Source organism: Lepisosteus platostomus, chromosome 2 (assembly GCF_059453375.1).
Source record: "Lepisosteus platostomus isolate fLepPlt1 chromosome 2, fLepPlt1.hap1, whole genome shotgun sequence".
Classification (NCBI taxonomy): domain Eukaryota; kingdom Metazoa; phylum Chordata; class Actinopteri; order Semionotiformes; family Lepisosteidae; genus Lepisosteus; species Lepisosteus platostomus.
The window spans coordinates 64,947,807-64,962,574 of record NC_142612.1 but is presented as its reverse complement, the minus strand read 5'-3'; the positions used below and the strand labels follow the sequence as shown (position 1 = coordinate 64,962,574).

The 14,768-nt window shown below is 37.7% G+C and overlaps 1 protein-coding gene across 1 annotated transcript in view; it reads right to left on the bottom strand.

Annotated features, from left to right (window-relative positions):
• Nucleotides 1–2,130: 2,130 nt before the first annotated feature.
• Nucleotides 2,131–14,768, bottom strand: part of rasa2 (RAS p21 protein activator 2) — a 54,619-nt gene continuing 41,981 nt past the window's right edge. Inside the window, exons 20-24 of the mRNA XM_088613229.1 lie at nt 8,758–8,840; nt 7,339–7,547; nt 6,648–6,751; nt 5,719–5,908; nt 2,131–5,252 (exon numbers count right to left, since the gene is read on the bottom strand). Of these exons, the coding sequence (XP_088469355.1) occupies nt 5,222–5,252; nt 5,719–5,908; nt 6,648–6,751; nt 7,339–7,547; nt 8,758–8,840 (617 nt within the window). The 3' untranslated portion in view covers nt 2,131–5,221. The remainder of the gene's footprint in view (nt 5,253–5,718; nt 5,909–6,647; nt 6,752–7,338; nt 7,548–8,757; nt 8,841–14,768) is intronic.

Genomic DNA, 14,768 nt, shown 5'->3' with positions numbered 1-14,768 from the left:
AGTAACCAATATAAAATGTATCCCAGCAATTTCAGAAGACAAAATGTGTACAATCTCTCCTTGTGTTAAGAGTCTGTTCCCTTGGTGCCGTCTAAACAACTCGTAAGACATGACCGGTTTATGCTTAACACTAGTGGGAAGGACAGTATATCAAACACTTTATTCCTTTCTGCAGAGGGGCGTGTGGTAACAATTCAGCTAGCATTCCTCAACAGAGGAAGTTCCTAAGCTCACAAATTGGTACAGGGTTGATAGCAATTACAAATTCCATTCAACTTTTTAAGAGAGGAGCTTAAATTTAAAAATATGCCTCAAATAAAAGTGGAATCAATTAGGCTGTGATTAAGAACTCAACTGGACTAAAACCAAAAGAGACCTAAGGGTTGCCTCAGGACCAGGATTAAGAACCACTGAAAGCTTTTTTTTCCTCCCCATGCAAAAGACTGAATGATAAAAACCAGAACCCCGATCTTTTTTTTTTTATTACAGGTTACAAGATTTTAAAATGTCTTACGAAACCAGTTCAAACAAACAATCTTGCAATGTCTTTACCAAGAGAGATCTACAATAATCGACCAATTGCACAGAACGCAATAAACAAAAGGTTTTGGACATCTATGGAAATGTTAACAAAAGACAAGTAATGATTAAGATTTTCTGCTGAATTTATTCACATCACTCACTAATGCAGTCGCCTAGAACACCAGGATACTTAAGTGTTTAGCTTAATTTTTAAGAAGCACATTCAAATTATTATTCATGCATTACAAACTTTCATGGCCAATAACGGTACACTGATATTCTGGTAACTGCCGTTTAATACACAATAAAATTTGAACCATGCTTTGATTCTGGCTCGGGTCTTCGTTTTTCAAACAAATTTTATCTGGAATTAATCAGTTGAATTTATGGACAGCACTCATTTCTAAGCCGCATCCTGTGCGCCAAATAAAACTTTAGGGAACCATGGCATGGAGCCAGTTATAGGCTCTTGTGTTACCAACAGAGGTCCAGTGTTTTTTACCATCCCAACCTCTTCAATAGTACATTTGCGCATCAAAAATAGATCGATACCATGTGAAATTCCTGCTGGCCGAAAGCCTAGAAGCAGGACATTGGACAGTCGCAACCTGCTGAAAGATAACTCTGGGACAATTTCTTCTGAAGACACCTGATTTCCATTCCATAATCGGTGTGCACTGCAGCATTACCTCTGGAGTGCTGATCTTGTTTGGCAAATTTTCTTAAAAGTGGCTAGATTACGCAGTCATAACATCTTCATCAACGCGACACGATAAAACATGTCTAATCCTTAATAAACATTTGTGCAAAGGATATTAGAGTCACGCAAATGTTTGTAATGGTTCGTAAAACCTAGTTTCAGCCTAAAGCTAAGAACAGAACTCCAGGCAGATGAAATGATGGAAGACACCATTAAGGCACAGTTTGTGCCAACTCAGCTCTTCTGGCATGTTTATGCTAAATGTTATGTTGCCGTAAGGTTTCCATGCATGTTGTTTTATTGTGCAGTGTTTATGAAGCAGTTATGACTAGTTTTAGCCTCAGCCAAGCTTTACCTATTTTAAGCCCTACTCATTATTACATGGGTTTATACAAAGCCTCAGTTTTCCTTTTCTCAAAGTGCTGTTCCAAGGAGTAATACTCACCAGGGAGGGAAGAGAGAAACATCCAGAAGATATTTCATAATGACTCTGATTATCTGTGGGAAATATAGGACTCAGATGTGGATTACAGATACTGCCATATGTATCCAATTAAACTACAATGGAATTCTAAAAAAGCAGCAAGAACTATGCTATGATTATTTACACTAAATGCAAAGAGCAGAATTACGAAAAAAGCACTGCAATCTTACACAAACTACAAAAGTAAAGTACCTTCGAAAATAATTAACACTGACAGTGATGCATACCAATGACTGTTCAGCACATTTACATTCCCGAGCAAAGTGACACAAAGCCCAACCACAAACTGAATCAGTGGGGAGCAGGTTTTAACGAATCACTTTAGACAAGCACAGCTCTGTAGAATTCTTCACTTTCAACTGTATATCATTTTGACATGAAAACACCCAAGTCCAACACAGGAAAAAAAGACATAAATCAGGAATCTCACAAGGTTGCCAGTTTAATTTCTGAATGGCAGTAGCAGTCTTGTGTAAGTACAGTACCACAGATTTGCATCAGCTATAATTAAGGCTGCTAAACTGTTTAGTACCACTCGGAATTTATGGAAGGTACCCTTCAAGCACAGTATTGCAAGATAACAAATCACAGTGTTTTACAAAAAATATGCAAGTGGGAAAGAGAAAAATTCTGATTTAAGCAACTGGCAATGAACAGGCATCTCCAAGACATTTAACATGCTTTGAAGAAAAAAAGCTCAACCATCACTCCTGTTAGCTTCTTTACGCCAAGTGTCTATTAACAGAAATGTGTATAATTGCATGCACACGTATAGTATAAGCTAAAAATTTGAAAGCAGAGTCATAAATAAATGAAAATAAGAGGACAATGACTAAAATGCCTATTTTAAAATTTTACAGGTGCTACAAAAAAAAGAGAAACAGGGGTGTTCTTCACAAGATGATTCAGCTACCCTTTTACCCATCAAATGGTTGTTCGATGAAAGAAAAGTGAGCAAAACTACTAACAAATGGAAGGTGAGTGAGGGAGTACCTTAACAGATACCTTATGGAATCTGGTTTTCTGTAAATTTGTAGTACCTTGAAAAACATTGTTAGAATGTCAAGAGAATGCAAATTGTAAAAGCAAAAGAAAGTTGGTAACTTCTTGCAAGGCATTAACATTAAATTAATTCAAGAGCATTTTAATTTCACATTATGCATTAATTCTTTCAACTAATATTAAAACCATTTTCAGTATGGGAATGCCAAAAATGTAAAATTACAGTCCTTGGATTTCTTTAATCCAATTTATTGCCATATTCATATGTTTCCTTTGAGTAAGCTTACAGCCAAACTTGAATTCAGTAATTACAAAATATTAATTGAAAGAACAGAAGCAGGAGTGTCTAATCCTGGTCCCAGAGGGCCAGACACTAATTGGCTTAACTGGTCTCATTTACAAAGTTTGTACTGCTGTTTAAAGAGACCCAGAAAACCACCAGACACCAGACACTTCAGCCCTCAAGAACAGCCCAGCTAATGCACCATATAACACAAGTGCAACATGCAATTGCATTTCAATTTAATATTAATGCATACCACACAAAATGTTTAACCAAAACATTAAAAAATTACACTGATAATTTAGGAATGTAATCAAGTTAGCCATTTATGTGTTGATAAATACAAATTCCATGTAATGGTAATTTATGACCAATTTCAAGCTTTTACAGTAGGTATACATCATTTAAATACCACATATACACACATTTCACAGCTGACTTCCTATTTTTTCCCTGTACACCTTTCCATCACTCACCAATTAAAAATAAGCTCTGACAAAGTTGTTTTCTTAAAATAAAACGTGAAAAGAAATTTAAATTCTAAATGTTCTCAGTAATTTTTAAACCTGGGTCTACCCAATTAAGAAGAAAGGTTAGTGTAATTTTTTTTTAGCAAAGCATATTGTTCTGTTTTACAGAACAAACTCAAGACTTGTTAACAAGTGGAAAGTGAATGAACCAACTGAGAATGAAATATACTGCCAATAAGCAATTAGTTTTTGTTCTATTCTGTAAAAGGCTCTTTAAATTCACAAATTATGGTGACCACAAAGAGGTGATATTAATGTGAGCAGTGGTTGAATGCCTGGGACAGGAATTCACTAAAGATATGACATAAGATCATACTGATGTAGTAAGATCAGACTGAAAGAAAATGTTTTGTAAAAACGGTGCCAAAGAGTTATCAACCCTACACCTAAAATATTTCAGAGATATCAACCCGTTAGATCTTTTTTGTCCTTTTCAAAACGTCTTTAAAAGAGATTAAAATCCTGTTTCAAGTTAACTAGTTAAAAAATGTCATCTTTGGTGTTAGAAAACAACTACAAAAACCTATAGAATATAAATGCCACTGTACACTTTACAAAATGATTGTGATCATTTAACTGATCAAAATGTAATAAATTGATACCACGTATCTAAAGTAGTAATCTGGAATTTTCCAAATATATTTAAAGTGCTTCAACATGATTTTCTCCCTCACTAGAACATCACAATCATATTTTTACATATATGGTGCTTATTAAGTTAGCTGGTCTATTCAAACAAATCCATTGTGAAAACTGCACCATGACACAAATTGGATGCCCCAACAAAAAGGTGTCTACCGAGAATTAATTGCCATGAACAACACACAAGAGGGCGCTACAGCTCTCTGTCACCATTGTGTCCCAGGAAGATCCCATCTGCATATGTACCACATTTCATTGCTCCCTACTGCACGGTTTTCACAATAAAGTAGCTTGCATAGGCCAGCTTCTGAATAGGCAAACTAATGTTAGCCTGTATATACACAGAGATCCTTAAATCAAAAATAAGGCAGATTAGGTTTGCTCAATATCGTACTCGCTAAAAGCATGCACATAGTCTAATACCACACATGCTGTTGGTTGAAAAGCTCTAATATTCCCTTTATGGAAACTATAAAAAGGATTTCTCTTTTAATTATAGTTAATCAAAGGATAAAACAAATTATAAAGCGGCTTCATTATTGTCAAAGAATTAGATTTTTAAAACATTTAAAAATGGGGAATACTTAGCAGCATTTCGAAGGTTGCTTATTTGCACAGCTCAAGTTGCTTGTGAAGTCATTGTTTTGAACAGTTCAGTACAGAAGAAAACATCTGATGCTCAAACATTACAGTTGCCTTTGCATCCCATGTTTTAGAAAAGTGTCTATTAATGCCATGTGTTTTGGAACTGTAAAGGATTAAGTAAGAGAATATTATCTCTAACATCCTCTAAAGTAGAAACAACTTTAAAAAAAGCTGTTCAAGGAGGAAATAAACAGCTCTTTAAGAGTCAGCCAGAAAACCTGTCTGTTCTTTCATTTAGAGTCTTTTCCCAGACCTGAAACCTTAACACTATGAGTGTGTTGGTCTTCTCAGAAGCAGCATTTTCAGTGCATATCCACATGCTGTGCATTTCCAGTGTTAAATACATCAATGGAGCATTGAGAGACTGTCAACGTGCAGTTTTCTTCCAAAACAGAGTTTGCTCTCTTCTTGAGTTACGAGGTCTTTCCCACAATTGGATTCTGCCTAAAAAAAGGGCAACTTCACATTAAAACGTGACTCTAAAAATGTCAAAACAGCCAACAAAAATAGAAAACAATTTAAATTAAGAATGGTACAATCTACTGTAGCACATTCAGTATGTGACCTGCTGCACAAGAATAATGTAGATTACAAATGCATTTACCCAGTTAAAAGCCTCATCTTTGCAGTGTCCATGATAGTTTTTTTCATCCATGAAAGCACAACTTATGTAACACAATATTAGTGTGGTAGATCACTTGCTGTTACTCGTCCTTCTAATTTACTCGAGGATGGCTACTGAAATTTCTTTATATCATGAGAAGATCTTTTAAGAAACGTCAGAAGGAAGAAAGCGCTTCCATGCTGTTTTCTAAACTTGCACTTTACTTTCCATTTTCAAACACTTGCGGCACCAGGCCAGAGTGCATTCAAGAACAACACCCTCCAAAAACCTAGTGTGCATACTTACTCACTGCCATATTTGGCACTTGTCGATCTTTTCTTTTGGAATGTCTCATGGTGTTCTTGGAGCTGCTCTGTTATTTCATGGATTTGCTTAATGGTGTTGAAAGTTTCCCTCGGATCCTGGATGGTGAAGTGGGAGTAATCGTCTTGCTCTTTCTGGGGGCCCTGGTACACTGCAATACTTGCACAAGCATCTGCAATGTGACAGGTTTGTTACTCAAGACCAGTCTCTCTCTGTGATCCGGCCGATCCAAGACCGCATCAAGAAATACATTAAAAAATTAAAAACAGTGAGAGCTAAAGCTTTTCGGGTGGTGGTTTACTTTAAATGACGAGCAAGAGTAATTAATGAAGGAGCCTGGCAAGAAGCTTCTATTCATGAACGGTGAAGGGAAAGCAGAGATTGAAGAAATGGGAGTCACCAGAGGGGACAGGGCTGACCAGGACTGGTCATTCTGAACAGGGCAAAGATGAAAGCTGACAACTGGGGCTCAGGTCGCCAATGACCATAAACAAGATCCAAGACACCATAGGACAGAAGCACCCTTTTGGTTTCAGGGGAGAACATACACTAGTTCATTAGAGACTTTGTCAAAAGTAGTGTATGAATACAGACAAAAAATATTAGCAACGGGCAAACATTTTTAAAGATGTTGTGCAAGAGCATGTACATATTGTGCGAGGAGAGTTGTTCTTTTCCCTTTGTCCAAGGTTAATTATAATATTAAACTAACCCCACTACAACATAGCACAATGTTGCTGTACACCAAAAAAAAATGAAATGTTGGTATGGTAGGACTATGCAAATTTCCCAGCTCAGTTGATTCCCTATGTTCAACAATGACTATAAGCAATTCTCGGTTTACTATAATGGTATTGAGGGCTGTTTATACTGATCTTGTTATTGTGCTGTACATTACTAATCACACTTGCCTTCCATCTTCTGTAGCTTTGACCTGTTTGATACAAATAATGAAAAGATCCTCTCCGTTTCTCGATCGCAGTCTATGTCCAGCTGGATGTTTGCTGGCATGGTCCTAAAAAAAAAAAAAAGAAAGCAATTAATGCCCTTCTCCCCTTCTTTGCCTAAGAAATTCCATCTAACACAGCAGATGTGTCAAAAGCTTTCATGTGATAACTCATGACAGTATTGCAGTTCTTTCAGTGAGGAGACCGTCTAAGGAACTCCCACTTACTGCGCTGAAGCCTGGTATTTCAAATATTCTGTACAAACAAACGGACCAGTTCATCAGCATAGCCATCAGCTTCAGTCACAAAAAAGAAAGAGCAGGATTATTCATGTATATTTACATTAACTTAGAAGACAGACTGGAGTTTTATTCACTTGTAAGAACATTACACACTTAAATCACATTTTAGTTTTACAAAGCCTGCTTTTTGATTTAATGTAGAAAGTTACTTGCTTTCAAGCTTTCAACTCGCATTGTGAACCGCAGTGGTAATCTCAGAGCAAGCACATAATTAAAACATATCTAGAGAGTAATGATTAAACTTTGCCTCAAATTAAGGACTTAGTTTTTACTTTTACTTAGTGCCTTGTTTTAGCGAAGCATGCTTAGTTCACCAAGGAAACTAAACATGCTGTTAAGAGTCCTGTACTCACGCAGTACACGGCTTGCAGCCAGGCTGAGTCTCGGTTGTGGCCTTGCAGCACAGCCAGTTTCCGCTGATATAAGCAGAGGGATGGTACGAGTTCAGCCTTCCCAAGTTGCAACGACTAACCCTGCTGAGTACTTCGATCCACTCGTTGGCCTCCACGCAGTTGTTTGCTTGGACGTAAAGAAGCTTCTCGGTGTGAATGACCTGGAACATCTGCGTTCACACATACACACCTCACAGTGAAAAGAGAGAATCACGTACACCTGTTCGTTTGTTGCATTTACAGACCTGGACCAATCCTGCAATGCATTAGGTCAGTCAGCCTTCCTGAGTTTATTCTGCAAAGCCTTTGTGCCAGTGTACTGCCTGGCAAAGCAATACTCATTATATGGATAATTTTTCTTTGGTATCTATAAATGATTGCTCATCCATCAAGTTAGCTTTCCAGCAAGGAGGAAGTCCAAAGACTTGCAAGCCAGCTGCAGGCTTTCAATGACATCAGTGAACGATGGGCCACTTCTCCTGTCAGCTTTAACACTCCTGTTAGGGTCCACATAGCTTGCAATGCATTAAATACCAAATTGCTCTGCAAGTGGGCATGTATTGTATGTAGAGAAGCATGTGCGTCTCACTCTCCTGAACGGTCCAGGTGCTGCACAACTAGTGATTTCAATTTGGGAAGATAAAAAAAAAAAATTGGTGACCCCAAAATTCAGGAAAACAAATGTGCTCATACCGTTCAATGGAAGGTTTTAAGCTTCAGCAAATGACTCATTATCCCAGACAGGCCTAAACACACATTTTTTGATTTAGCAGAAAACCCTGAGACCCTCCATATGACTTTTAGGAGGAAGGGAGGGAGAAAAAAACAATCTCTGCTGCAGCAATGACCTCAGGAATCCCTGAAAGAAGGTGAATGATTGGCTGACGGCCACCAGTGCTTGAGCTTGGCCTTCTGCAACCCCCAGGACTGGTGAGGTGTCTACGAGCTTACAGTGCTGTGCGTCTGGCTCACCTCACTCTACTCATCCATGTTAACTCCCCTGCACAGCACAGCTCTAAGCAGGGTAAATAGCTCTGACAGATTGGAATGCAGGAGGAGTACATTCAAGGGTATTTGTTTTGCCCACGCATTATAGGAGGCTGCAGAAGAAAGCTGAGAAGTTTTTAAAAAGTAATAAATTGGGGGTAGATTTACGGTTACAGTTTAGGGATTTATGATTAAGCAAACCATAAAAAAGTGCAATTGTTTTAATTAAAATGAACCCTTACTGGGAATAAATGTCTCTGTTCATGGAAGTGGTTTTGCAGCTGAAGACCAACAAGTAAAACATGAGGTTGAGTACTATTCAAAGCAAGTCATACTTGCTAGTATAGTTTGGCCATACTCCAAAATACAACACACAGCAAGTTAAAAACTTACATTTTTCTTGTTAAAGGCACTCTCTTCAAGTTTCTCCACAGCCAAGATGTTCTTTATTGGAATGACATAAAGTGAGTCTTTGCCTGTTAAAAAAAACAGTGTTTATTAATCCAATGAAGAAGTCACTTTTTTGGCCGATAGTCACTCAGGTTTCTCTAACTGAATAGTGGAGCCACATGGTAACCATGATAGACCTTTATTTAAAGTTATATTACTATTTAAAGACTGCTTTAAGGTCACAATGGCATAGAGAAGGGCTCAAGCTATCCAGTTGTCTTTCAGGAAATCCCCTTCTTTTGGGGAAAAATGACATGCATTTTCCAGCAGATCAGCTACAGCATGGTAGATAAATGGATATTTAAGCCATCAGCCAAAGAATTTACTTGCTAAACGTACTGTATAGAATACTCCAGAAACTGCACATCCATGCCAATATCTTCAGATTTACACAAGCTGATAAATTTGCAGGTGCTCCTCTCTGGAGATTTTAATACCCCTCTCTGTTATATCCTTTTGGATTCCAAAGCAGATGTCTTAGCTGCAGCTTCGAGCTAAACAGGAAGAGCTTTATGATTTTAATTGTGGCTTTGTCAATTCTCCTCACTTTCTGTGTGATGCAAGAGAGTAATGGCACAAAGCATTCCTTGCTAGGAGACCTAATGTGTGATGAGCAAGGCAGGAGGAGAGCCAGGGGTGAGCAGTGCCAGAGAACCCCAAGTCAGGAAGAGCTGACAGGAGAAAAGAGTGATGTCCGGTGACAATGGCAATAAAGCCCACTCAAGGTCTTTAGAGAGGTGTGGAAGCAGAGAAACAGGATGATAGCTCTGAAGGAATGAGGGACAGGGTGTTTTTTTTTATTTAATTACAATTTTGGAACCACGCCATGCAAACTACACTGGTAATTGTATTCATTCAAATCCCTAAAATCAAACAATTTACACAACATTACTGTATTTGATACTTCACTTGAAAAGCCATGTGTGCACATCAGACATTTTGCAATTTATATAGTTCTTTGTTCACAACATTCACTAGTTAGAAATGTATTTCACATGACATCTGTATAGCTAGGGTTTCCAGGCTTTAGTTACATGTTTAAATGTCTGACTAATTCGAGCAGAAAAGTAACGGCATACTGTATATTCCCATGGTGTCTGAAGCACGCTTTCTTAAGTAATGTTTCTCAACCTGAATACCTCCTGCTATTCTACACAGTGCAAGAAAAGGGCAAGATTCTCAATATTCTGAAAATGATACACAAGGCCTTGGCACTAACAGTACAATTGAAAATTCACAAAACTCCACTTGTGGGAATAGTTAAAGGGTGAATGGTTTTAATGTAATCTTTCCCTATATCCCTAAATCAAAGTGCAAAGTTTGAGTTTTAAGTTTTTATATTAAGACACCATTTCCTTAAACTAAAGATACCAGTGGTTCAGTCACTGATCTATGCAAGAGCAAACCTAAACATTTTATTTGACATAGAAAATAACTGCTGCAGAATTTTTCTTGGTCTAAAAGAAAATCCAAATTATCTCATTTTTGCTTATTAACAAACGGGACCATTCATACAAAAATAAACATTAAAGGCTGTGGGACTGACAAGAATTATGACTTCCCGTTTATTTTAATAGTTAGAATGCTTGATACTTAGGCCACTAGTGTTTTGGCAGTTAGCACTGTGACCCCACAGCTCCAGGGTACTTAATCCGGGTACCTTGTTTGTAGAGTTTCCATGCACCCCCTGCCCCTCTCTCATCACAGGCTTTAAGTGCCCCTGTGTTTCTTACTAGAGGGATGAACAGTTATTGAAAGGAAAAATGAATTCTTAAATCAGCAGCACCTGTGAACTTCTCACTATAAACGTGACAGAAAAGATGGGGTTTGAAAAGCTTGGATTTTCAGTCTCTACCCTTTTAGATTAAACCAAGAATAACCTAATATTGTTCTTTAATCTTACAATCCCTATGAAGATTTTCAGATTTTTGGAAGTCACTGAAAAAACATTTTCTGCTTCATTAAAATTTATTGTAATTTTAACAACCTACTCATGTCTGAGAAAATGATTTTTTTTTTTTTACAAGCATTGCTTGGCTCGCTGCAATATTAGTCCTATAAAACACAGAAAAGAGCCTTTTAAAATACATAAGGAGTCTATAATTAAGCCAGCTGATCCAAAAATCGGGAATCAGTAAGGGAAAGTGGGTAGCTTATGGAATAAATACCAGAAAATACAGGGTAATATCCAAATATTTCAAAGCGGAAAATTGCTAATGTAGTGCTCATCCGCTAAAAGGCTCTCAACATTGAAACAAGTAATTATAAAGCTCTTTGAACATACAAAACAGAAATGGAAAAATACTTAAGCTTTGCATCTACACACAGCAAAATATATAACCTTTTATGAGGAATTGCAAGTGGTTATGCCACAAAGGTAGAAATCATCAGTGGAGTGATCACTGGTGTCCCAAGGTGAATTACAGTTAAATAAAGGATTCACAAGGCAATTATTTATACAGTATGTCATATATAAGGGATTGTAATGACCGCAGAGTATTAAAGAAGGTGAACAACCACATTAGATAACTGCCAAATATCTATGTATGGTGAACCTGAAGATACCAAATATCTATGTATGGTGAACCTCACACCTGAAGAAGGCTCCACGGCCGAAACGTTGTGTTCTCTTTCTTCTTTTTTTCAGCATGGAATAAACCTATTACTTGTTCCTTTGCAGCCTACGCATGCTGACGCAGCTACCCACCTGAACTACTACTACTACTATTACTTGTTCCTATGTATGGTGAAGGCTGTTTCCGACCCTTTTATAGTGCTTATTTTTTCTTGTTCCAAAATTTGTTCTGAGAATCAATGGAAGTAAACCAACAAGCAGCAGCAGCAAAAAATGATGTATCCATAGGCTTCTGTGAATAGAACACTAGCAAAAGTATCTAACTATGTTAGGACTCCCTATAAGAATGAAACATGAAATGGATAATCCAAGGTTTATTTCCAAGAGGTCAGGCCTCCCTGGAATGCTCCACTATCAAAATGAAGATCCCCGTTTAGCAAAGATTCTTCAATTTTCATCCCTTCTGTTAATGTGACTTCTAAGGCAAGTAAAGGCGATGGTTGAGACCTAGAAAACACGTTTTAAAAGATCTTGAACTGGGTCTTGCTGGATATCAAAGGCTGCCTGCTCAGCATGCTTACTGTGCCCTAGGTTAGTCTCCACAGTCACACAAACACATTTAGAACATCACCTTCATGTTTGGTCACTGTTACAAAAAAAAACAAAGATGCTGTCCAGTGCAGAAAAGAGAGTGACAAGAAAATACCAGGCTTAGGGGACTGTCCTACACTGAAAGAAACTAATTGACATAAATAACTTTTTAGTCTTTAGCAGAGAAGATCTCAAAAGAACTTGATTCAAGATTTAAAAAAAATCAAAGTTAATCCAAATAAACTTAATCTGAATTAACAGGGAAACAGGAAACAAGAGATGTGTAAAGTTATGGGGAAGTAAATTTAGATCTGAGAATAAGAGAAGTACTACTTTACCCAAAAGGGTTGTGGGAGTCTGGAACAAGATACAGTATGCAGCCATGTTTCTGAAAACGTGCCTAGTTTCTTTCAAGAAATGACTAGATGAGATACTTGGATAACTTGGGTAGTAACTACCACGGTAGATGTAGCGAGCAAATGTGCACCTCGAAATCACACTCATATTCAATATTTTTTAAATAATTCCTTTGTACATCATTTTTTTGTAAACTTGACTGTTAGACTATCTTGGAGTTATAATATTCACACTGTAAATAGTTGAACCACTTAGAAATATACAAAATACCAACTCAGACTATTTGTGAATTTGGTTGAAGCAAGATTTTGTGGCATCATTTAAAACTACATATACAGTACCCTCTTTTAAGTTGCAATGCAAGCAAAGTATGTTCAAAATGTGTAAAACCATGACTAAAATGCCTCTGTCCTCCCCAATAGTGGATGATAAAATTGGGTCTATGGTAGTAACCTCTTATCCTTTTAGTACTGCAGAAACCAACTCTTGCAGGTTCCCGCCTGTACCCCTATATGGTTTTATGACACTATGCCATCAATTTCCCTTTACAGGAATGAACGTGTACCTGATGTAGGAAACACTATGCAATCCTAAAGCAACTGCAAAATTTTTCAAATAAAAAAATATACAGCTGTTTAGGAAGTCTAAGTTACAGAAAGTCTAGAATAACAGTCATATACAGTATGAATGGAATCCAAGGTTCAGAGTGCAATTTCCAGTGGGACTGCCCATTTGGTATGGAGCTTGTACATTCTGTCCATGCCCACTGACATCTACTGTAGGTGAGGTTTGTTCAGGTAATTGGTGCTGTCCCCTTCCACAGAGGAGGTTTTAAGGGGATTTCATACATGGTAGGATTTTGGTTCCACTACCAGTCCTACAGAGAACATGAACAAAATGAACAATGGCCTTCACTCATCTGTGGCCTTTCGGATAACTTGGAATTCTGCAAGAGGGTGCTGGTGCATTGTCTGATTTGTAACAATCATAAATCAATTTAAGGCTTAAATGTCTTAAAATCACACACTTCATGTTGTGGATTGTAAAACACCCTCAGTACATCTTCCCTTACTCATCTACAGTATATCATGTAAAAGAATCAAAGTTATGTGCCTCAGCAACATTCAGTGTGGTCAATAAGAAAAAAATGTTTCTGCACAAATGATCTGAACATGCTCTTGGGTGTAAGCGGTACTCAATTCAAATAAAATAAAATTCAAATAAATAAAAGCATAAAGCCCCCAAAACAGATTAGCATATTGTTTAGTACAATCAAACCTGGCATTGTGAGACAGTACTGTATATCAGTTTTATCTAAAGTGCAAAAAAACATGAGAAGTTAAGCGACTATATATTCTACACTTGACAAACGGATAAATCCTGAGAAGCTTTAAAGCTAATGAAGCAGAAGCAAAATACACACACACACACACACACATTAAGATCAAGTCCAGTAATGAACCTTCCCACAGTTCATTTCTTCACAGACATTCCATATGCACTGGTACTAAGAAATGGAACTGCTTGGCAGTAATGCCCTTGTGGAGCCACATTACTATTTTTCTATTTCTATTGCAGGCTCATGTACTTAAACCTTGTTTATCTTACTGCATTCCAAGTGAACCTACTTATAGGTTATATAAAGCCATGACTAAAATGCACCATTTTAAGAAAAACTAACATGTAACACTACATGTGGTAGAGTGGAAGTTTAAAAACATTAAAAATCCTGAGTGGAAAAAGTGATTTCCTACTTCCTATAGCATAGTGTACTGAAAACAAACATTCACAACTGCAACAAACTCAGATATTAATAAGAAAATCTTGCATTGAAGGAACTGACATTTTATTGAACAAATATGACAAATGGTAAATTTACTAGGCTGATTAACAATGTCATCAATAGGGGGTCTACTGTCAAGGGCTAGTAACGTGTGACCACCATCAGAACTAATACCAGCTGCACATCTGCGAGACACACGTTACACGCGGCAACAGATGCTGTCTTTTGGGATTCCCCTTCCTCTCGTATAGCCTGGACAAGCTTGTGCCTGCACGTGGGGTCCTAGGCCCGGATAAATATAGTGCCATGCAGCCAGGCTGCCATCAGTCATGTACTGAGTAGACGTTCCTGTCCAGGCCATCACTCCTGGACCTCTCTGAAACCCGGGAGAGGTCTTGTAAATCTTGATCTCCTAGATCAGGGCCTGTCGTGTTTATCTCTAACATTTTGCCAGGTTGGACTTTTCTAGCTGCAAACACCTCAAACAATGCACTCTTAGTCCTGTGTCTGACATACTGGTGACGCAAAGACACTGGTCTTTTCATAAGAAGGACATATCGGTTCCCTTCTGGTTTTCTTTCTTGATTTTCACCAGGCTTGACATTCAACGTGTTAAACCACATCCACACCTGTGCCTAAATCAATAGC